The 21,223-nt window shown below is 51.2% G+C and overlaps 10 protein-coding genes across 10 annotated transcripts; 5 read left to right on the forward strand and 5 right to left on the reverse strand.

The window, feature by feature from the left end:
- Positions 1 to 127: 127 nt before the first annotated feature.
- On the reverse strand, positions 128 to 1,169 carry GT037_000391 (carbon-nitrogen hydrolase; the record flags this gene model as incomplete). The annotated part of the gene is made up of 3 exons (XM_038925438.1): positions 128 to 768; positions 825 to 1,023; positions 1,125 to 1,169. The coding sequence occupies 3 exons, from the start codon at positions 1,167 to 1,169 to the stop codon at positions 128 to 130; spliced, it is 885 nt and encodes a 294-aa protein (XP_038791294.1).
- A 605-nt stretch (positions 1,170 to 1,774) lies between these two features.
- Positions 1,775 to 3,309, reverse strand: GT037_000392 (uncharacterized protein; the record flags this gene model as incomplete). Its single annotated transcript, XM_038925439.1, has 6 exons — positions 1,775 to 2,266; positions 2,315 to 2,853; positions 2,906 to 2,927; positions 3,044 to 3,124; positions 3,187 to 3,196; positions 3,260 to 3,309. 6 exons carry the CDS (start codon positions 3,307 to 3,309, stop codon positions 1,775 to 1,777), a joined length of 1,194 nt encoding a protein of 397 aa, XP_038791295.1.
- Positions 3,310 to 3,750: 441 nt separating this feature from the next.
- Positions 3,751 to 9,086, forward strand: GT037_000393 (opt-domain-containing protein; the record flags this gene model as incomplete). The annotated part of the gene is made up of 7 exons (XM_038925440.1): positions 3,751 to 3,882; positions 3,943 to 5,262; positions 5,685 to 6,039; positions 6,173 to 7,002; positions 7,049 to 7,562; positions 7,609 to 8,957; positions 9,015 to 9,086. Coding segments are annotated over 7 exons (4,572 nt in total), but the record flags the coding sequence as incomplete, so codon positions are not given.
- Positions 9,087 to 9,782: 696 nt separating this feature from the next.
- GT037_000394 (uncharacterized protein) lies at positions 9,783 to 10,600 on the reverse strand (the record flags this gene model as incomplete). The annotated part of the gene is made up of 2 exons (XM_038925441.1): positions 9,783 to 10,073; positions 10,124 to 10,600. 2 exons carry the CDS (start codon positions 10,598 to 10,600, stop codon positions 9,783 to 9,785), a joined length of 768 nt encoding a protein of 255 aa, XP_038791297.1.
- Positions 10,601 to 11,122: 522 nt separating this feature from the next.
- GT037_000395 (uncharacterized protein) lies at positions 11,123 to 11,998 on the forward strand (the record flags this gene model as incomplete). Its single annotated transcript, XM_038925442.1, has 1 exon — positions 11,123 to 11,998. One exon carries the CDS (start codon positions 11,123 to 11,125, stop codon positions 11,996 to 11,998), a length of 876 nt encoding a protein of 291 aa, XP_038791298.1.
- Positions 11,999 to 13,025: 1,027 nt separating this feature from the next.
- Positions 13,026 to 14,448, forward strand: GT037_000396 (acyl-desaturase; the record flags this gene model as incomplete). Its single annotated transcript, XM_038925443.1, has 2 exons — positions 13,026 to 13,821; positions 13,877 to 14,448. 2 exons carry the CDS (start codon positions 13,026 to 13,028, stop codon positions 14,446 to 14,448), a joined length of 1,368 nt encoding a protein of 455 aa, XP_038791299.1.
- A 233-nt stretch (positions 14,449 to 14,681) lies between these two features.
- Positions 14,682 to 16,041, reverse strand: GT037_000397 (pdcd2 c domain-containing protein; the record flags this gene model as incomplete). The annotated part of the gene is made up of 2 exons (XM_038925444.1): positions 14,682 to 15,869; positions 15,919 to 16,041. The coding sequence occupies 2 exons, from the start codon at positions 16,039 to 16,041 to the stop codon at positions 14,682 to 14,684; spliced, it is 1,311 nt and encodes a 436-aa protein (XP_038791300.1).
- An 89-nt stretch (positions 16,042 to 16,130) lies between these two features.
- On the forward strand, positions 16,131 to 17,195 carry GT037_000398 (arm repeat-containing protein; the record flags this gene model as incomplete). The annotated part of the gene is made up of 3 exons (XM_038925445.1): positions 16,131 to 16,378; positions 16,574 to 17,097; positions 17,152 to 17,195. 3 exons carry the CDS (start codon positions 16,131 to 16,133, stop codon positions 17,193 to 17,195), a joined length of 816 nt encoding a protein of 271 aa, XP_038791301.1.
- Positions 17,196 to 18,370: 1,175 nt separating this feature from the next.
- On the forward strand, positions 18,371 to 18,967 carry GT037_000399 (uncharacterized protein; the record flags this gene model as incomplete). Its single annotated transcript, XM_038925446.1, has 1 exon — positions 18,371 to 18,967. The coding sequence occupies one exon, from the start codon at positions 18,371 to 18,373 to the stop codon at positions 18,965 to 18,967; it is 597 nt and encodes a 198-aa protein (XP_038791302.1).
- A 557-nt stretch (positions 18,968 to 19,524) lies between these two features.
- GT037_000400 (transcriptional coactivator pterin dehydratase) lies at positions 19,525 to 20,207 on the reverse strand (the record flags this gene model as incomplete). Its single annotated transcript, XM_038925447.1, has 2 exons — positions 19,525 to 20,053; positions 20,173 to 20,207. The coding sequence occupies 2 exons, from the start codon at positions 20,205 to 20,207 to the stop codon at positions 19,525 to 19,527; spliced, it is 564 nt and encodes a 187-aa protein (XP_038791303.1).
- Positions 20,208 to 21,223: the final 1,016 nt, after the last annotated feature.

Below are 21,223 nucleotides of genomic sequence, written 5' to 3' on the forward strand. Positions count from 1 at the left end.
CAAAGTATGTGCATAGGTTGCTCAAAGCTCAAAGCCCAAAGACACAAAAGGGTCGAACAGAAAACACACACCAGTGAAGAAGTTTGCGGATTCACACTGAACTGACAATTTCCAAGTCCACCGATTCTCAAAGCTTCCCCTCCTTCGAATGCCTATACACGTAGTGCCAATCCCCCCTCGCAATATCCGACCTAACCTGATAGTTACTCTCAGCATCCTCTAGAATTTGCATATCCAAATCAACAACACACATGCCCTCTCCCGCCCCTCCTAACTTTCCCAAAGCTCCAACAAACGGCACAGTGACTTGACTCAACCCCGCATATCCCTTTCCAGGCGGACCCCCCGCATTCGCAAAAACGACCGCACAGGTATTCTCAAACGCGCGTGCCGTCAACATGGAGTCGAGGAAGAGTGCCTCAGCAGCAGGATTACGTGCGAGACCCGCGGCGTTGCAGTCGTTGAGGGTCCAGAATGTGGGGATGATGATGATCTGAGCGCCTTGGGCGATGAGTTCGCGGAAGGCTTCGGGAAAGGCGAGATCCCAGCAGATCAGCAGACCGACTTTTCCGACAGGCGTGTCGAAGACTTCATGGGGAGAATGGCCTGAGCCTGTGAGATGGTCGCGTTCGGGGCCCCAGAGGTTTTTCTTGATGTATTTTCCTGCTATCTCGCCAGAGGGTGAGATGAAATAACACACGTTTAGGAGCCTGTCTTCTTCGGCAGAGTTCTCTTTGTGGGACTCTACTATCGTTCCGGGGACGATGGCTGGATAAGACGACTTAGTTTGGTCGATGGAGAGATGAGGGGTTGGTGGGATTTACAGATGTTACACTCTTTGGCTAACTTGCAGTACTTCTCTAGGTAACCTCCACATTGTTCAACGACGGCTAGGAACTCCGGATCATTCGGTTTCCAATTCGTGAGGTGGTACTCTGGCAAGACGGCGAGTTGAGCACCTTGCGATGCTGCCGAGCGAATAAACTCAACAGCCTTGCTGAAATTAATTTCTGGTTGCAAGGGCTAATCAACATTAGTAAATGGTTGGAGTTGTTGAGTGATGTTAGCGAGGGTAGGAAGCGATGATGAGGTATGTAGTGCAGTGTGGGGTAAGCATGAGATACCTTCGGGTAAAGTTGGATAACAGCCACTTTGATCGTTGGCGCCATGCCTTATACTATGAAATATGTTAATACTACTCTGTAAGGTTAGTACAATTGCTGCAGTGAGGTTGGGATTGTTGGAGTGCGCCTCATCAGACGTATGACATAGTTACATCTGACGCATGCACATCAATGCAAGGCTAGTGCTCGCTAAACAAGACAAGCTTTCTGCCCATGTAGTCAAGGATGCTCAACATCTTGATAAGCAGCGCTGATCACAGCACTCCGGTTTGACATTGTCATACCTTGTAAGCAAAGATCATGATTTGAAGTAATCGAGGGGTATCTATATAGGAAAGAAACATACTCCTCCCAACACCTGTCGAGAAATGTACTGTCGACCAGCTATACGACATGACATGTTTCTCGACAACATATCCGTATCACCACTCCCATCGGCATTACCTCCGTTCTTGACCACTGGATCAGAATTCCTTCGGAATTTGATCGACGCCTTCTCATATAAGAGATACACTTTAGTCTGTTCGAAAAATGCCGCAACGCGAAGGAACTTAGGATGAGTGGAAGGCCCGATCAAGACACTGTAGCTCCTCGCCGACCCCATGGGGTACGTCGGGCTACAGCAGGCAGCGAGCCTCCATAGAAGCCGCTTATGCTACGACAGCGTCAGCCCAATGGTAACCATCAACCTGCACACCATGGGTCCTGTACGACTCCTCTTCAGACACAGATCCATCGTCAGAACCAGTGTCCAGAATAGCATACTGGTTGACCACAGGCGCAGGTTTGGTAGGCATACGCGCGACGGGGATGTGGGTCTTCTTGGGTTGAGGTAACGGTCCAGCACATTCATCTGGATAGTACTCGATGCGCGTGCCTTTGTATATGCTACGCGACATCATGCATGTCCTGGCGAACAGAGCATTGTGAATCGAGTTGGTCGAGACGTATGCATCGCCGTTTCTGAAGTATACGTCAACCACGATGAGGTTGTGGATGTGATCAAGCTGATCACGGATCTGATCTGTGGTGACTTTGCCTGCAACCCCTCTTACCACCAGGTTCCGCGTGGCGCCGCAAGCAATTTTGTTGGACACATGCGGTGGCACGTGGAACTGTCGGTCGCTCCAACGGAACTCAAGCTGACATGATTAGTTTTCGTCATCTTATTCTGATGACGCATGACTTACCCTCTTCATATGCAGGTAGATATCGTTACGCTTTGCATAAGCCAGAAAATCCGCGGCTCCTTCAACGAACGAGATGGTAGCAGATCGGTCGTTGCGGAGGAAGATGTCGAGGAGTCTTCCACCACGGACAATTCCGGCCAAGTCTTTATGTGTGGTACGCTCAGAGAGGTTGGTGATCAGTACAGTTCGCTGATCATGGAGTGGTACACGGCGACCTGAAATTGGCTCCTGGTCGTCGTCGTCGTCGTCTTGTGGGTCCCCTGTGAAGGACTCAGATACGCCATAGCTGACGATTCGATGGAGCGATTGTGAAGGTCTAGGCTGGAGACCGTGGCTGACAGCTGTGTGATCCGACTCTGGTTGGTAGTGAGACGAAGTAGGTGCAGCTACAGGAGTGACTCTTGATTCGGCAGGTGTGTGCTCCGACACGTAGTCGTAGCTTGATGGTGCGTCACTCGAAACGCCGTTCTCGCCTTGTAACAATGTCTCCAAGGTCTCGGTCGTCAGGCCCCCACGAAACAGGGCGCTCTTGAGGAGATCTATCCACGGTTAAAGACAAGTAGTATTGAGTCAGGGCAGTGGTGTACATACGGTATTCGCGCATCGCTTGAATCTGTTAGCAAGTCGACCGTTAGCATCCAGACGGCAAGAGCAAGGATAAGAATGAGCGAGAAAGACTAGGAAGACAAAATGGAAACTCTGGGCGGTTTTGACATGGAGACCACGCACCATGTACTCATGTTCTGCTTTGCTGATGGTGACATTATTCGACAGATCAGTGCCGTAGCTGACAGGCTGAGTGGAGGTATGCTGTCAAACAGAGTCAGTTCTGTGAAGAACGGATGGATAGCTACTGTCTGGGCAATACTGACGAATTCAGCCCTACAAAATCCATCAGCAAACAGTCTGGCGCATTACCATAGTTCAAGTGGCATGAGCACTCACTTTCGTAGAAGGGCGTCGAAATAGGATTTGCCTATGGTTACTGTAGCCATGGCGCAAGGGCAAAGAAGAGCAAAACGCTCCGAGCCGAAGATGCCTTCGCGGAGTGGTTCAGGATTAGGATTTTGTGAATTGGGCAGGCTGTGATAGTTATCAGTGACGGGGGGCGCCAGGTCCAAGCTCGCCTAGGCGCTCCACCTCTCCGCAGTGCTGGGAAAGCGCCATGGATAGCCTTCCGCGACGCGACCCCGGATTGTTCGTGCAGCTGCGTCAGGCGTCTTGACCATGACGGCAGCAACGTCTTTTTTCTTTTTCTTTTTTGCGGAGTTTGCACAATGAAGGCAACGGTGTGACAAGATACCTCCTTATCAAAACTCCACGTTGCAGGCGAGCGCTGTACCACTCATGGCTGTTTGCCGTACGACATGATAGGACGCGGCGCGGCAGCGTCGTTCCCGCGCTAGCGTCCATGGCGTATCAAATTTCTGGACAGGCGCGCCTCTCAGCAGCTCATGGAACCCAACACGCCTCAACACCAGCTGGCCAAGCAGATCACTGCCGGCGGTGGCAGCCCTGGTCTCAGCTCTCCTTTTTCGCAAATCACCGACAATCCTTTCTTCACCGCCGTATGATTCACCTTGGGGCCGATGCATGCTTTCTGGAACATGTGCTCACTGATGCCATAGGGCTTCGGTCTCGCAGCGCTTGGGGTTGCGGCACGGACTGGCCAAAAGGGTCTCCAACATGGCGCTGCCTTCATACGCCGCCGCATGTTGGTCGACCTGGAAATAACTCGCCATGACGACGCCTATCCGTGGGTCCTCCAATGGATGACCAACTACCACAGGGCACAGCAAGCTGGTGCTAGACCACTGGTTCAGAATGGTGTCCTCTCTAGAGTGCTCAATCGCATTGACCCGCGCATGCACCACCTCCAAGTTCAGACGTACACGCCGCAAGACGGGCCCTCGCACGCTGCCCACTTCTCCTTCGTGCCAGGCCCGGGCAAGCACTTTCTGCGCTACAAGAACGCTTTCATCCTCGTGGACAGGCAGCGAGAGCGCAATAGTCTGAACGTCAAGGATGGCGTACCCTTCGAGACGATCAACCTCACGACCCTCTACTCGCATCGCGACATCTTCGAAGACATCTTCGCCGAGGCGCACCAAATATACCAACAGTCACAGGAAGGCAAGACTGTCATATACAACTCCATGGGTACCATGTGGCAGCCCTTTGGAGATGCTAAGCGAAAGCGGCCCCTAGACTCCGTCGTCCTTGAGCGCGGTGTCAAGGAGCGCATCGTAGAGGATATGGAGGCTTTCATCTCATCACGCAAGTGGTACTTGGACCGTGGCATACCGTACAGGCGAGGCTATTTGCTCTACGGGCCCCCGGGGACCGGAAAGAGCTCCTTCATTCAAGCTGTTGCAGGCCATCTTGACTTCAATATTGCCATTCTGAACGTCAGCGAGCGCGGCCTGACAGACGACAGATTGAACCACCTGCTGACCAAGGTCCCGCGACGGACGGTAGTGCTGCTGGAAGATGTTGATGTCGCATTCATGAACCGCAAGACGCCTGGCGCAGACGGATTTGCTAGCCACTCCGTCACCTTCTCTGGACTGCTCAACGCTCTTGACGGTGTAGCTAGTGCTGAAGAGCGCATCATCTTCCTGACGACGAATCATGTCGAGAGACTGGACGAAGCGCTCGTTCGACCCGGCCGCGTGGATATGACGGTAAGGCTCGGTGAAGCAACTGAGTATCAGATCGAGCAGCTCTGGGACCGATTCTATGCAGAATTCGATGCAGGCGGGGAAGCGAAGCAGAGATTTATGGCTAGAGTCAGAGAGTTGGGCCTCGTCGACTCGGTGAGCACTGCAGCGCTACAGGGGTTGTTCCTTTACAACAAGGACGACACTGAGGGCGCTATTGCAATGGTTGAGGGCCTCACCGCTGGTCGCAAAGCCGAGAACCACGTGGGTATCCCGGGTCACGTTGATGTGAGCCAGGTGACGTCACATTGAGCATTCGCACTTCTGTAGAAACAATGTAAAATTCCGACTGCAAACGCTGCGGCTCCGTCCGCGCGGACATGCAGCTGTCAAGAGAATGTTGATCCGTGAGTGTACCAGGATAATGAGGCATGCAGGCGTGTGATGATATGCAGGCGGCTCGCGCGCGCGGGAGCGTGGGAGCCTTTTCGCTGGGAACTCCACATCGTCGCCCGGATCTAACCGCTTACCGTGAAGACACTGCGTCGACACTGCACTCTTTATTGGATGACTCCAGTAATAATACATCATTGATCTAATTCTGGACCTTTTTCCGCGCTTCCATCTAATCAGATCATCGGGAACATTACGGCCCAACACATGGCAGCGTGCGATTTTATCTGATCATTTGATTCCGAACGTCGCGCGAGGCCGCTTTGGCGCGACAAACGGGAACACTTGTACACGCGCCCCTGGCCGCACACCCACCCATACATATGGCTAACGAGGACGGGTGCGGGTCATCTTCGTCGCTTGCTCCCTCGTCCGTCCATTCTTCTTCTGGAACCACGCGACACGACCCTCTTTCCGTCTCTCAAGGCAGCTACGAGTTGCAGGTTTTGCCTGGGAAAGCAAAGAAAGCAAGGAACATAGCCACATCCGAAACGACTTCTGATGACGATCTTGATCTGCCAGCTGGTCGCCCCGATAGTCCTACACGATCCGTCAAGAAGGCAATGTCAAGAGTACCTCTTCTGGTGAGATCGAGCCCGGCGCAGGGAACAGGTAAGCAAGCTATTGACTGCTGTCAAGCGCCATGGTCGTTAATCGCCCCCTCGGCTCTGGACGCGTGCACAAGTCCCACGATGCACAAGATGCACGGAATCTCATTCGCTACACGTGCTAATTTCGACCCCAGGGTCATATGGCGGCCTGCCTATTTCTTCTTCCAGTCCAGAGGAGTCTGATGATAACAACGTAGTCAATGAGTCAAGAAAGAAAAAAGGAAAGAGCAGACTTTCGCATAGTGAACCCACGTTACTCTCGGATCACAACCACGATGATTCGATACGGAGTGAACCAATCCTTTCAAGCACTAGCAAGTCACGTCGTAGGACGGGTGACGCTGATCGTAGCAGCACGACGCTTGGTGTAGCCTCCAGCGGCCAGGAGGAATGTCGTTTCGAAGCGAGGTTCAACGCCAGCGGCCTCGATCCTTCTACAGCTGGTGCGCCACTGTTTGACAACTCAACCTCTTCGAGCAGTACGCTAGACGACAATGAATCTTCCGACGACGACCTACACGATATGAAGGGTAACCCGTCCGATAACTCGCCCTACGCTCAAGTCAGGGCATCCGTTGCTGCTACTGACAACCTGTCTCTGTCTATTGATACCCCACGCATGTGGTTCCTGTCGATTCTGTTTTCCATTGCTGGTTCTTCAACCAACTTGTTCTTCTCCCTACGATACCCTAGCGTTAGCCTTACTCCTATTATTGCACTACTACTTGTTCATCCTCTCGGTCTGCTATGGGACCAGCTTCTAAAACGACACGACGACCCTGAAGAAACCTTCATCAATGGGTGCGCTCAAACAACCTCACACCACCCCCAATCATCACAAAACAAAGTCACCTGGGCACGTCGACTACGGCTCTGGCTTGCTCAAGGCCGCTGGAACGAAAAGGAACACTGTTGCGTATACGTCAGCAGCAATGTATCCTTCGGCTTTGCCTTTGCAACTGATGTAAGTGTATTATTGAAGAGGTGAGGTGCATGCTAACATTCGCAAGGTCATCGTCGAGCAGGTCAAATTCTACAAGCAAGACCTCGGCATCATGTATCAAGTACTGCTCATCCTCTCCACCCAAATACTGGGCTACTCCCTTGCCGGCATTACTAGACGTTATTTGGTCCGGCCCAGCGGTATGATATGGCCAAGCACGCTGGTGTCCACTGCTATGTTTACCGCGTTGCACAAAGATGAGAACAAGCCTGCCGATGGCTGGACCATAGCTCCACGGAAATTCTTCAAGCGCATATTTCTGGGCTCTGTCGCATTTTACTTCCTACCTGGTCTCCTGTTCCCAGCATTGAGTTATTTCAATGTGATCACCTGGTTCGCGCCAAAGAGTGTTGTCGTCGCTAATCTATTCGGAATCTCGTCTGGCCTTGGATTATTCCCAGTGACTTTCGATTGGGCGCAAATTGCGTACATTGGCTCTCCCTTAATCACCCCATTCTGGGCTGCCATGAACATCCTCGGAGGACTTGTGATGGTTATGTGGATCGCAGCCCCAATCATGTGTAAGTATTTCCAAGAGATCATGATCACCTGCGCTAACAGATACAGACTACAAGAACGTCCTTTACTCTTCGTACATGCCCATCCTCTCATCTGCCGTATGGGACAATCGTGGAAAGCCATACGATGTCAGCAAAATCTTGACCGAGAGCTTCCTCTTCGACGAAGAAGCCTACAAACAATACAGTCGTGTCTATCTTCCGATTACGTACGTATTGAGCTACGCCCTGCAATTCGCCGGTCTTACCGCTCTGCTTTCGCACACTGGGCTATGGTACGGAAAGGATATCTGGAGACAATGGCGTCGCTCCTGGGCTGAGATCCGCAAGGAGTCGGCCCAGGACTACCAGCCATTAGTGAACGGAGCCGATGCTAGCAATCGTCCGGACTCACCTGCAATGCTCCGACATAGGCCCAGCACGACGTCAGAACCGGACGTGGAAGACCTACTGTCCGCGGAAGACGTGCACAACCGTCTCATGCGCAAATACGAGGATGTACCACTTACCTGGTATCTTCTAACGGGCATTAGTATGGCCGCTGTCGGCATGTTCGTCGTCGAGTACTACCCTGTCCACTTACCCTGGTACGGTCTCTTGCTAGCTCTCGGCATTGGCGCGGTTCTCTTCGTCCCCATCGGCATCGTTATGGCCATCACAAACCAACAAAGTAGCATCTACCTTATCTGCCAACTGATCTGTGGCGTTGTCTTCCCCGGTCGGCCCGTCGCAAACATGGTCTTCACGACCTTTGGCTATATCTCATCCACACAGGGTCTGAAGTTTGCTTCAGATCTGAAGCTTGGTCACTACATGAAGATTCCTCCCAAAATTCTCTTCAAGCTTCAGCTTTCTGTCACCATCGTTTCCAGTCTGACGCAGATTGGTGTGCTCAACTGGATGCTAAATTACATCCCAGGTATCTGCACACCACAGGCTATCAACGGCTTCAACTGTCCAATCGCCCGCGTACACTTCAACGGAAGTATACTTTGGGGTGTTGTTGGACCAGGAAAGTTCTTCGGCCCAGGCGCACTCTACCAACACCTGATCTGGGCCTTCCCTGTTGGCGCTATTGCACCCGTCATAATCTGGTGGCTCGCTCGTGGAGACCGTAAATCTATCCTTAGTAAAGTCAACCTCGCCGTTGTGTTCGGTAGTCTGAGCTGGATTCCACCAGCCACTGGGCTTAACTTCTCCGTTTGGGCAATCGTCTGCTACATCTTCAACTACGAGATTCGGAACCGGAAGAACGCGTGGTGGAAGAAGTACAACATGATGCTTAGCGCGGCCTTGGACTCTGGTCTTGCGTTTGGTGTCGTCGTCATCTTCTTTGGTATTGTGTACCCCGGTTGGATGAGTAACTTTAAATGGTGGGGTACGGAGGTCTACAAGCAGGTAGGTTGCTCACAATCACATGGTCTTTCTTGATACAGTTTGCTAACATGTTCATAGGGTTGTGACTGGCAAGCCTGTCCCTACAAGGAAGTGCCAAAAGGAGGAACTTTCGGGCCCGGAAGGTGGTGATTCTATGATACACGCATTGACGTTACTAGCATTGGCATATGCATTGGATGACCGGCGTTTGGAGTAGTTTAGAGATAGACATGTTGTTGGATACACCACATCAATCGCTCAAGTGTTTTGAATAACGCACGCGATCTGCTATGATCACAAGGCGTCGTCGGATAAGATGAATTTATTTTTACTCCTTCGAATGACTTGGATGTGAGCCGATCAAAAGATCCACCTGCTTTCTACTGATTCCTCCGTCCTCTGGTCTACCTTTCTCTGTATTTCGCTGCAACATCAAAAGGATATCACCATACAGTTCTATCTATCTGGCCTCCCTGACTGCACCACTAACTCGAAGCATCCAATAAGATGGTAAGCTCACCGTGGAAAAGTGTTGAATGAATCATCGTCGGATGAAAAGGTAGCGTAGAGAGGGTTTATCTGAGAAGCACCAAGAAGTATGACGGCTGAATGGGTGATATTTTGGCCATCTTTAGAGTTCTCTGTCAAGGTACGAGACATTATCACCCACTGAGGTGTCTTCCTTCATGTCAATACTGCGATTATCTGCTCCCTTCTCACAAGGCTCCATGTGCTAGAAACATCGTGTGACATATGCCTTAAATACATCCCAGGTTATATCCTCCCAACGATTTCTGCTAATATTTCTCTGCTTCACACACCTACTGCGCCTTACTATGCACACGATTAAGTCATCTTGATGTCAGTCTTCAGCTCCCAATACCTGCCGCTAATCACTGTTAATGCCAAGATAGAGGCTCGCTTCGCCATGTTCACCTCCTCATTCTCGATCGTCATCTTCGTAACACCACCGTGGCACTCGAACTTGCCAGCCCAAACATCTGGCCACTTGGGGGCGGAGTAGGCGTTGCTAGCCGTGACCTTGAGGTGCCAAGATCCATCGTAGCCGGTCAAGAAGCCGGCGACATGCTCGAAGCGGTATAATTTCATTGACTTGTGGTGTTCGAAAGTGCCAATCTACAAGAACATCAGTAGATGTAGCTTTAGCAGAAGATGTGACGACTTACAAAGACCTCGAGACCCTTGCGCCAGATGACCAACTGTACATCCTTCGTACCAAACACAGCCTTGAAGGCGCTGACTGTGGGGTTGACGAAGGATCTGAGCGTGGCTAGTGACACGTTAAATAGAGTGGTGGCGATCGCATCCTGAAGTTTGAGTGTCCCTTCTTCCTTCATAGATGTAGCGTACTCCCGAAGGTCGATGATATGAGCATGACTCGTCGGGCCACTTGAAGGCAGCGTCTCAAAGTCATCGGTGTAGGAAAGAGTGCTCTTGTTACTATCCCCGGAATCGCTCTTTCCAGGTGATACCGGGCAATTATTGCTAGCGATGGCGGTTGGAAGCTTGCCAAAGTTGATGTCCATGGGGCCAGTGTCAGTGTGAGTTGTCATCTTTGCAGTGCGTCGGACTTCTAATTCGAGGCGACTGTCAGATGTCGAGGATGGTAATTCCTGTTGTTTGAGTCTTGTAGTTACTGGCATGATATACGAGCTATAGGTACAGTAGTCGTGCGCGCTAGGCGCCGAGGAGCGATGAATTCTGCGAATTTGAAGTGGCGAGCATGAAGTTTGACGAGGAATGATGATCATGAAGAGTGATGACGTAGCTCTACGGGAAGTGTACACGCGTTCGACGTGACATGGGCTAGTAATGCTAGTGGTGCAGACGGTGAGAGCTCAAGGAAGGCGCGACGGTCCCAGAAAGCAATGATGCTGTACAGATTGTTTGCAAAGCCATGGTTACGCGAGCTTAGATCCTTAAAGCTTAGATCTCACCTCACCACTCCTCACTTTCTCTTCATCGCAGCGTCTTCCCCGTCTCTATCACCCCGTGATGAGCTTACAAGCTTATTTTGGGGCCGCGAGAAAGTGGCTCGTCTCACTCGTGCTTCGGCACTACACTCTTACCAGACCCTTAACTTACCACGCAACGACTCGGCTTCCTTGGGAATTGTTCTCATTGTCAGCATAAGAGCTTGAAGAGTCGAACCAACGCAAGGTCCAATGACTGTCGGCCAAGCTCGCGGCACAGCCAGCAAGGCGAAGAAGCATTCACCTATCTTGCAAGCAATCCATCTTCTCTTATCATCGTCGAATACTAATGAGTTCAGATTTGGTGGTAGACTCCTTCGCCTACATGTAGGCCCAAAGCGTCGCCAGTTTTCAGCACACGAGGACATGCTTTGCAAGCAATCCACCTTCTTCAAGAACCATTTCCAGACTGTGCGTAAAGACGTTGAGGGTGGGTGCATCATCTGTCACGAATATCTTGATGCCTTGGTCCAAACCTTGACGTACTGCAAGACATGTGGAAACAATCTGCATCAAGATTGTATGAAACAATGGTACGAGAACAACAGCACTTGTCCCACATGCCGTTCAAAGTGGATCCTGTCGGACTTTCTTGATACCACAAGTCTTGATGATATGGATGCTGATGGCTTCGACGTATACGTCCAGTGGCTCTACGGACACACTATCCCAGTCTATAAGGCGGACAAGGGAGATCACGAACTTCGCTGCTTCCGACTGATTCTTGTGCACGAGGTGGGCGAAACTCTCGAAGACATCGAATTCTTGCAAGTCGTGCGTCAAGAAATCATCGAATGCAGCTTGAGAATGACGGACAAGTCTCGTCATCAGCTAATGCTTGTGGCGTACCAGAAGACAACTCGTTCTTGTGCCCTTAGACGATTGTTCGTTGACTTATTTGCTCGTCAGACCAACTACGATACGTTGAAGATGGTAGAGACTCCGGGCCGTATATTCAGGGACCTTGTACAGTGCTTAATGGAAAGGGTGAAGGCTCAAGGCGAACAGGACGTGTGGAGCCTTATGAGTGCTGTCGGGCACATTGAGGAAATTGAAGACAGGTGCTAGCAAGGATGATGAGATTTCGAACGAAAGATTGGGCAATCGGGGAAGATTTGGACACTGGAGAGGATGCATGGATTGTATTGAAGCGCCGACGTCGCATTGTACAGTCGCCCTCAAATAATCTGTGGTCGTTCAAAAACTCTCAGAACCACTCAAGTAAAGCAAGACTCCAGAGTAAGGAACAATAGAGGAATTCAGCCCAGTTGCTTGTTAGGACGGGACAGCGCAGGCTAAGAAATACTTCACATGCCTGTAATCACTAGAGAGTTTCAGAAAGTTATCAAGCTTTAGGCCCCTTTTGCGATAAATCTGCACCACTGAGCTGTCTATACCCTTTGACTCGCAAGAAACCATCGAAAGGAGTATAGTTGTTTTTCAAAATCGCAATTAAACATGGAAAGAGGTATAAGTATTCCCTTGAATTCGTGATTAGCCACGGAAAAGGGTATGGCTGTTACCAGCCTCATAAGGAAGTCGTCCACTGTGATTTGCGATTGAACATAGAAAGAAGCATAGCCGTCAGCAGCGCGCATAAAGAAGCGGATATGCCACGGATTTCAAGAATTGAGAGGTGGCATGAAGTCCGCGCCAAGACTGTCGCATCTTACCCTGAAAACTCGCATCCCTCACCAGAAACAGGCTAGCACCTAGGTAGGTATCAGACAGCCGAAGAACGGCCACGTTCCTGCATGCGTCTAACCATACACGGCATTGTAAACTTCATCAACCTCAGTCCACCACTCCGCTCCACCAATGGCATTAGAGCTGTAGAAACTACACGACACCCGAGGAATCCGGATCGGGGGGTTTGGCGTGACCGTCTCGCCGTTACGCACGTTGCCTTTGACCGACAATGGGGCTGAAAGAACCACGTTCTGCCCTGCATTTAGGCCAACAGTTGGTGTATTCGGAATGTTCCGGTCGAAGATGCTGGAGGTACATATACCAAGCTATCGTGCTTGGAAGAGTAGGCTACCTTGCATTCCGCTTTTTTACTTCGTGTGGGATTGACTAGCTCACGTCGTCCGTCATGGCCGGTCCTGACCCTTCAACGGGAAAACCCCCCACTCCAAAAGAACTACATATATCTGCTCAACCAGTCACTTTCGCAAATTGGTACAAGAAGATTAACTGGCTCAACACAACTCTCGTCGTTCTAGTCCCGACATATGGCCTCTACTTGGCACGCTCGACACCTCTCACTCGACCAACTTTGCTATGGAGCATCCTGTACTACTTCATGACCGCTTTCGGTATCACAGGTGGATATCATCGATTATGGAGCCATCGCTGCTACTCTGCGCGCCTTCCGGTACGTTTGTTCTTAGCCTTTACAGGAGCAGGAGCAATCCAAGGTAGCATAAGATGGTGGAGCGCCAACCATCGCGCGCATCACCGGTGGACAGATACGATGAAAGATCCATACTCGGTTATGCGAGGCCTGTTGTTTTCTCACATCGGTTGGATGGTTCTTAACAACGACCCGAAAGTCAAAGGTCGTACGGACATCTCCGATTTGGACAACGACCCGATCGTTGTGTTTCAGCACCGGCACTATGGAAAAATGCTTCTCTTTGCTGCCTGGATCTTCCCTGCGATGGTAGCAGGTTTGGGCTGGGGAGACTGGTGGGGTGGCTTTGTGTATGCGGGCATCATCAGGGCGTGCTTCGTACAGCAAGCTACGTTTTGTGTGAACAGTCTCGCGCACTGGATCGGCGAGCAGCCATTCGACGACCGGAGATCTCCAAGGGATCACGTGTTGACCGCTTTGGTGACTATGGGCGAAGGATACCACAACTTCCACCATGAGTTTCCGTCTGACTACCGTAAGTCCATGTCTTTTCGATGTCATAAGGGTGACGATACTAACAACAGATCAAGGCAACGCAATAACCTGGTATCAATACGATCCGACAAAATGGCTCATCTGGATCATGTCCATAATTCCTCTCTTTCCACTGACATACGACCTGAAGACCTTTCGCTCTAATGAGATTGAGAAAGGCAGACTTCAACAGCAACAGAAAGCACTCGACCAAAAGCGATCGAAGCTTGATTGGGGTCTCCCATTAGCTCAATTGCCAGTCATCAGTTGGGACGATTTTCAAGCCCAGGCTTCCGCCAACGGCGCCGCTTTGGTGGCTATCGCTGGAGTCATCCACGATGTTTCACCGTTCATTGCTGATCATCCTGGTGGCAAGACACTGATCAAGAGTGTGATTGGCAAGGATGGTACCGCGGTATTCAATGGCGGTGTGTATGAACATTCGAACGCAGCACATAATTTGTTGTCGACTATGCGTGTTGGTATCTTGCGGGGCGGTCAGGAAGTCGAAGTCTGGAAGACAGGTGCTGAGAGAGCTGGTAAAGACACCAAAGGCAATGGTGTCGTCAGGGCAGGCGATCAAATCACGAGGGTGGCTGCACCTGTAGCAGCGGCTGTAGCAGCTTGAAACTTGTACGAAGGAGCTTTTCCCTACTGAGGGGTACTCTATACTCAAGTCTTCCCTCAAGGTATACGCTGCATTCTATACCAACACTAAAATGCACAAAATACATGATATACCTCTTGGGTGCAGTACAGCTGAGTATACTACTCCTTAAAAAAACGAGCTCCTTTGTAAGCGTGGGGTATCGAGATCATCGTTCAAGTCATCGTTCGTCTGATATTTTACGTGATCGTCTCCTACTTCTTTGAAGCGACCTCCTCCCATTGGACCCCAACCCACTCCTCCACATAGCCGACTTCGCCTTCTTGGACGTCGCTGGGCTTGCAGTCTTTGCTACATACTGCCATAATGATAGTGCCCCATTCCATGCCATCGATGCTCATCTCGTCTGCCTCCAACTCGGTAATTGCATGTGGTGTTAACTGAACCTCGAAGACCCTATCCGCCCCACACGTCGAACATCGAGGAAAGCCAGCTCCACCTCGTGAGGCCGTTGTCTTGATCTTTGCGTTCGACGCTGTACCATTCTCCGAATGTGGTCCCAGAAGCTTGCCAATAGCATCGTTGTCGCTGTACAGAAGCGGCTTGCCTTTGTACTCATAACGCAGCACCTGCTCGGAGTTCTCCCCAATACGATCTGCAAACTTCTGGAACGTCCTGTCCATGGACGACTCAAATACTTCCTTGTCTTCTTTTCCACCACCTTTCCCGCTTTCTTCAGTCTCCATATCCATAACCCGCACGTTTGCTGGTATTGATGGTTCTGAAGGAGCGTCTAGCGTCTCGTATTCGGCGTCCAGGTGGTAGTGTGGGAACGGCGTAGGGAAGGCCGAGTCTGCTGGCCATGGCTCATGTGGACGTGGGGGTTGCTGTTCAGACGGAGGTGGTGAAGACAGCCGAACTTTGGACGCGAAAGTTTCCGGTAAAGTCGTGGAGACTTCATACTTCTTCTCCTCAGGCTCGCTAACTTGAACCGCGGGTGTAGGGCTGGATGTGCCGAAGGGATTTGCACTTCCTCCCGAAGAGAAAGGGTTCGCCGATGCCGCACCATTGGGCTTGGACGAGAAGGGGTTCGAGAATGGGTTCGCGGGCGTCGATGCACTTGTCCCATTCTTGACCCCAAACAGCGACTCGCCTATCTTGGGCTGGGGCTTTTCTTCTTTGACCTCTTTCTTGTCGACTTTGGCAGTAGTGGCCTTACTGCTCGCGCCTTTCGCGATGCGCACTCCACGAATACCCCTCACACTACCCTCCTTCCTTCTGCATGGTTTGCGCCGACATGTCCAGATATACAGTCGCCGCTCGTGACCAGGGAATTGGTCAGGAAGGTCGCCGTTGAGTTCGAGGAGGAGGCTGAGATAGCCATTACAGACTTTGCACTTTGCTAAGGCGCCAGAAGGGGCTGTCGCCTCATCTATCCAGCCCTACTATGATGATTAGACAGACTTCTGGCTAGGTCGACATTGTGCGTACCGGTGCACCTCCGATGTGGGAAACTGCGTCGCCCGTTGCGTCCTTTGTCGCATAACCCAGCAGCACATTTGTCTCGGTATAGTCATCGCCGCCGTCAGAGGAGTCGCTGTCGTATGGCGCCATGGTGGTGTAAATTGGTAGATCTTGTCGCAATCAATTGTTTTGGCGGGGTCTAACTTTTTTGAAGATGACGCGGGGCTGCCCGGTGGCCAATGCGCCGTCTCGTCGCACTGAGCGAATTTGACCAAGCCTTCGACACCAACTCTTCGTCGCTCATCCACACAACCACCATGGGCGCCCCCTTCGACTTCGCGCCTGAGCGGCCGGATCACATGCAGCAGATCCTCGATGGACTGGATCGCTACAACCCAGAGACGACGGGTGTCTTCCAGGACTATGTCATGCAGCAGTGCGAGAACCAGACGTACGACTGCTACGCCAACCTCGCCCTGTTGAAGCTGTACGTCCCCCCTCCACTCAATCTTTCCTATGCTACAAGATGAATAAACAACCACAACGTTTCCTATTACCCGAGGGATGGGGACTGAATCCCCCCACCCGCTGAAGTTTACTATTAGCTCTATCTGACAGCTTTCTGCCTCTGCTATTGTACCTCCAGTATCATCGTTGCATCTCACTAACCACGATGCTGCAGTTACCAGTTCAACCCCCACCTCGCCCGTGACGAGACCATCACCAACATCCTCGTCAAGGCCCTCACCGTCTTCCCCAGCCCCGACTTCTCCCTGGGTCTGTCTCTCCTCCCCCCACACGTCCTAGCTCCTCTTTCCTCTTCATTACACAACCCAGCTGCTGGCGATGCCCCGCTATCAGAAGCTGTCCAGAAGCTCAACGAGCTCAGGAATCTGCTCGAAGGTGCAGACTACGCCACATTCTGGTCCACACTTGACTCTGACGACCTGTACGCCGACTTGATTGCCGACGTATCAGGCTTCGAGGAGTTGATGCGCGTACGAATTGCTGCGACTGTCAGCCAAGCGGTACGCGAGGTCGACCGAAGCATCCTAGAGTCATGGTTGAACCTCTCCGGAAGCGAGTTTGACAACTTCGTCGGAAGCGTGTGTGGATGGAACATCGATGGTGCCAAGATCAAGGTACCAATCAACAAGGACAACGAGGCTAAGGGCACCGTTGTCCGCGAGAATGTCAAGTTTGATCGTAAGTTTATTTACATACTGAGCACCACCAATCAGCTGCTAACAAACCTGGCAGAATTCGCAAGGGTCATCAAGAGGGCATACGAACAGCCTGCATGAGCGACACGATTTACAGTATGACGACATGAGGCTACGGTTTGCACGGTCGGCGTTTGAGGCGGACTTAAAAAATGCATCAGTATGCAACAGAAGCGTACCCGACGGCCCTCGACAGCCATATAGGTTGACTTCGGTGGCTCTCTATATACCCCAAAAGTACGCCGCTATGAGCAAAGGCTTGGGAGGATAAACCCCCACAGGCCTAACAAAGATCCAATAACATCATTCCGACCAAACATTACCACTTCTCCTTTTTTTTCTTTTCTTAGTTCTAGATCTCCTTTCTATCTCGGTTCACATAACCCAGTCCCTGCTGGACTACAGTGAAACACATCCCCATAGGCTCGAAGAAACCTGATCAAAACTCCCCAACCTCGCCAATCATTCCCACCTGTTTCGATCGCTTGCCAGCAAAATCTCCGATATCTGGAGCAAGCTTTGGGCTGTAACATAGCGCGACTGTTGTGTTTACCCGTACAGTGATGGGGAGTGGTGCCAAGCGGCTGCGCAACGGCCCCGTGAATTTCGCTTAGACTTACGCCACCTTCGCCTCAACCAGCCGTCCAACCCTATCAATTACAAGACTAGTAATATCTCCTTTGTGTTTACTCCTGCACCGTACCGTAGATAAAACCGTTGCGCGATGGCTTAGCTTCATTCGATCAGGTTTTGGCCCTGCCAGCTGGAGCTTGTTCGACATGATCGCAAACTGGAGTGTGCTTTTTTGTGTTGATGAATGTAACAAGAGCCAGCAATGCTACATGTCTGCAGCAGGTGCAATGACTTGAACGGGTCTCACTATTTTTCTCTCTCCTCACCTTTCACTTGTGTCAATTCGGCCTTCAAGCAAACGGAATCAGTAATCGTCCTGATTGTCGACTCACTTGCAGAACACCTGCCCATCCTTACTAGCGCCAACGTTCCACGCAAATCCTCAAAAGATTATCAAGCCAAAATCAAGTAAAGGCACTTGGAAGGTGTCGATAGGCTTCCCTTGGTCACGTCACACAAGCCATCTGAGTGTTGTCTCACTCGTGATCACCTTTCCTTGACTATCGGTAACGCTCACGAACTCGAAAACACTACCACCACCGAGTCCACTCAGCAACCGAGACATAAGGTCTCCAAACGTTTGACAGACGTACAGAACTTCTTCACAACCGACACCCACCATCATGGTTCTTCAAAGGCTCGTAGTCTTTCTCGTATGCGCCACCCTCGCCTTCTCACCCATTCAAGCCACAGCACTTCCGTCGCCGCAGCAGACCCTCTTTGCAAGAGCCTGTGCAAACGCCCTCACCAACCCATCCTTCGAGGTTCCTTTGTTGACCCCATGGATGGACATGGTGACAGGCTCATGGTACTCCCGCGGCATCTCTACCTCCCCTTCCCGTGTTGGCGCACACTCGGGTTCCAACGTATATGCTGCGACATCGAATAGCTCGGAAGTGACTGCGACACTTACGCTATCGCAGTCTTACATTGATCTTCCAACCGGTGTGACGGTGGATTGCTACGCATGGGTCAGGGGAAGCAGGCCGAGTGGACAGACGCGCGTTGAGATCTTCCTAGATGGGGTCAGCTGTGGACAAGAGGTTCAGCTGGGAGTTGGGAACAAAGGTTGGAAGAGGGTCGGCGGCAAGGTCACGGTACAAGATGTGGTTCCAGGTGTTGGCCATTCGGTTGCGGTCAGTGTGCAAGGTGATGGCGTAGAGGATGAGAGTGGCTGGAGTGTGGCTGTGGACGATGTCGGTGTGGTAGTTGGGTGCTGAAGAGAAGTGGCAGGACAGATATGACTCGAGTGACGAGGGTAGCTCAGAGAAGAGGAAGCAGACTATAGCTGGTCACCATGAACTGGGTTAATACAGACCAGTCTATTAAAGGACGGTCTTTCCTAAGTAAGCAAGGTGTATGGTTGGCGAGCTTTACAAAACAAGAACTACTCTGACGTTCCACCTGTTTCATTTCATCTTGTTCCACCATCGCCTCATTATATAACTATGTTGTTTACAAAAGTGAAACTCTGATCAGTCATCACAATGCTATACAGGAGTCTGGGTGTCAATAGTGCTAATGGACCCGTGGGTCAGTGAGAAAACGGCATGTTAGATAGTGATAAGCATGTAAGAAGTTGAGCAAGTGCCATTTCGCCATTGGGTTCGATAAGCCGGCCCTTTCACGTAGTTCGTTTGGAGCATGGAGGTACGGTATCTCCGCGTCCGGCGGTCCTCTTCACTGACCAATGGTAATGTCGGGTTCGTCGATCCATCGGCATTTTCTTGGTGCAGATCATTCGGAAAATCGTCAATTTATCTAGATCTTAGCTACATCAAAATGGTGACACTTTTAACTCAACCTCGGCTGCTTTTCGATCGCAAAATTCAGCCATCTCAACATCCTTGATACTTAGTCCTTTAGGATCGTGAGTAGTCCATTCGATTGAGACCCTGTTATACACGTTGGTCCAACGCGGGTGATGCTTCTTGACTTTGCACTCGTCCGCAACCAGCGACATAAATTGCCAAGCTTTTGCAAACCCAGCAAATTGGAATTTGCGCTCAATACTCCGCCTTTTATCGATGATTTTCCATCTAGAAGAGAGCTTCTGTACTCGGTCAGGCAGGTCAGCGGGTTGGTTGGCGGCATAGATTAAGTCGTGTTGTGTATTTTGTTTGGGCTGCTCAGCCGGACCAGCTGGCGGACGAGAGTCTGAGGACAGTGACCGGAACCCCGTAACGAGTGCGTGTTTCGTGTGAGGTATGGTAGTAGCCTGTCTCGGCCGGACATTTGTTTCGCGGCGGATCAGCAAAGACGTTTTGGTGCGACAGCGACGCTCGCACAACGCCTGGAACGATTGGCTGCGGCTCGTAGGTTAGACGTGTTTGAGTTCTGAGGTCATCAAGGCGGGTGTCATGGCGCAGGTCAGATGAGGGATTGGCTTGTTTACTAGTGGCGGAAAAGTAATTGCTAGACTTACGGGATTGCCCGAGCTAGATTTCGAGGCCTTGTCATTGTGTAGATGCACTTTCTGGTGTTGATGACGACTCTGATCGCAGATACCGGGGTATAGATGAACAAGGGTCCGTTCTGTGATGGAAAGCAAACAGCGGTCAATGAATTGATAGCGTACGATCAGCAGTAAATCGTTGACTGCAAGATGCACAGCAGATGCAAAGACGTTGCAGAATCAGGAGCGGAGTGGGAGTTGATTACTGCGATGCGCCTTGCAAATGCGCTCGGACCAAGCATCTCCAAAATCGCCCAACGGCCAAATATTTGCCAATAAGTTCAGCAGGACGCTTGATGCTGTGAAATGCCAAAGCTCGTGCAGGGAACTAGGTAAGTTGGAAGGAGTATGACAAGAATATGGGAGTGGATGATCTGCTGATGCTGCATATGCGCTTGGAGGGGCAGATGGAAGTCGTCACAGCACTCATCACGGCAAGAAAGCATCAGCAAAAGGGGGGGTTGGCAGCAAGAAACCGTGGTGCAGCAGTAGATATCCTGATCTCAGGGCGCAACAACTCCTGCATTTGGTATCTACGGAGCCTTCGGATCTGAAAACATATATGTCCCGTATACAGTAATCAGGCATGGCGAAACTAGCCCCAAAGAGATTAAGGTGTGTTCGACAGCTACCAGACAGTCGGGGTCGGGGAATTGGTAAGCAATCAGCGTCGCAAAAAGCAGGTGGATGGTCGGATGGAGTGCACAGCTCGTCGGAACCTTGCCGAAGTCAGGCAGGATATGGCAGCAGGGCGTTCATTTCCATGCAGCTGGCTCCGGCGAGTGGTGATGAGGAGGGCGGAGTGCAGCGAGGCATTGCATTGTCGTCGTCGTGGAGAGATCCCGCGAGGCCGACGGTGCCGCCCTACATATAGCGCCATCGCCCCGAGGTCTGTCTCTTCTTAGTCAAAGCTGCGTAATCCACATTTCGACCAACTGCATCGTCACAATACAGGTGAGCTGCCCCATCGTCCTACAACACGAGACGCGCAACCAAGATGCTGTCGCAAAACTGCGCGCAT

Source organism: Alternaria burnsii (assembly GCF_013036055.1).
Source record: "Alternaria burnsii strain CBS107.38 chromosome Unknown 705, whole genome shotgun sequence".
Taxonomy (NCBI): Eukaryota; Fungi; Ascomycota; class Dothideomycetes; order Pleosporales; family Pleosporaceae; genus Alternaria; species Alternaria burnsii.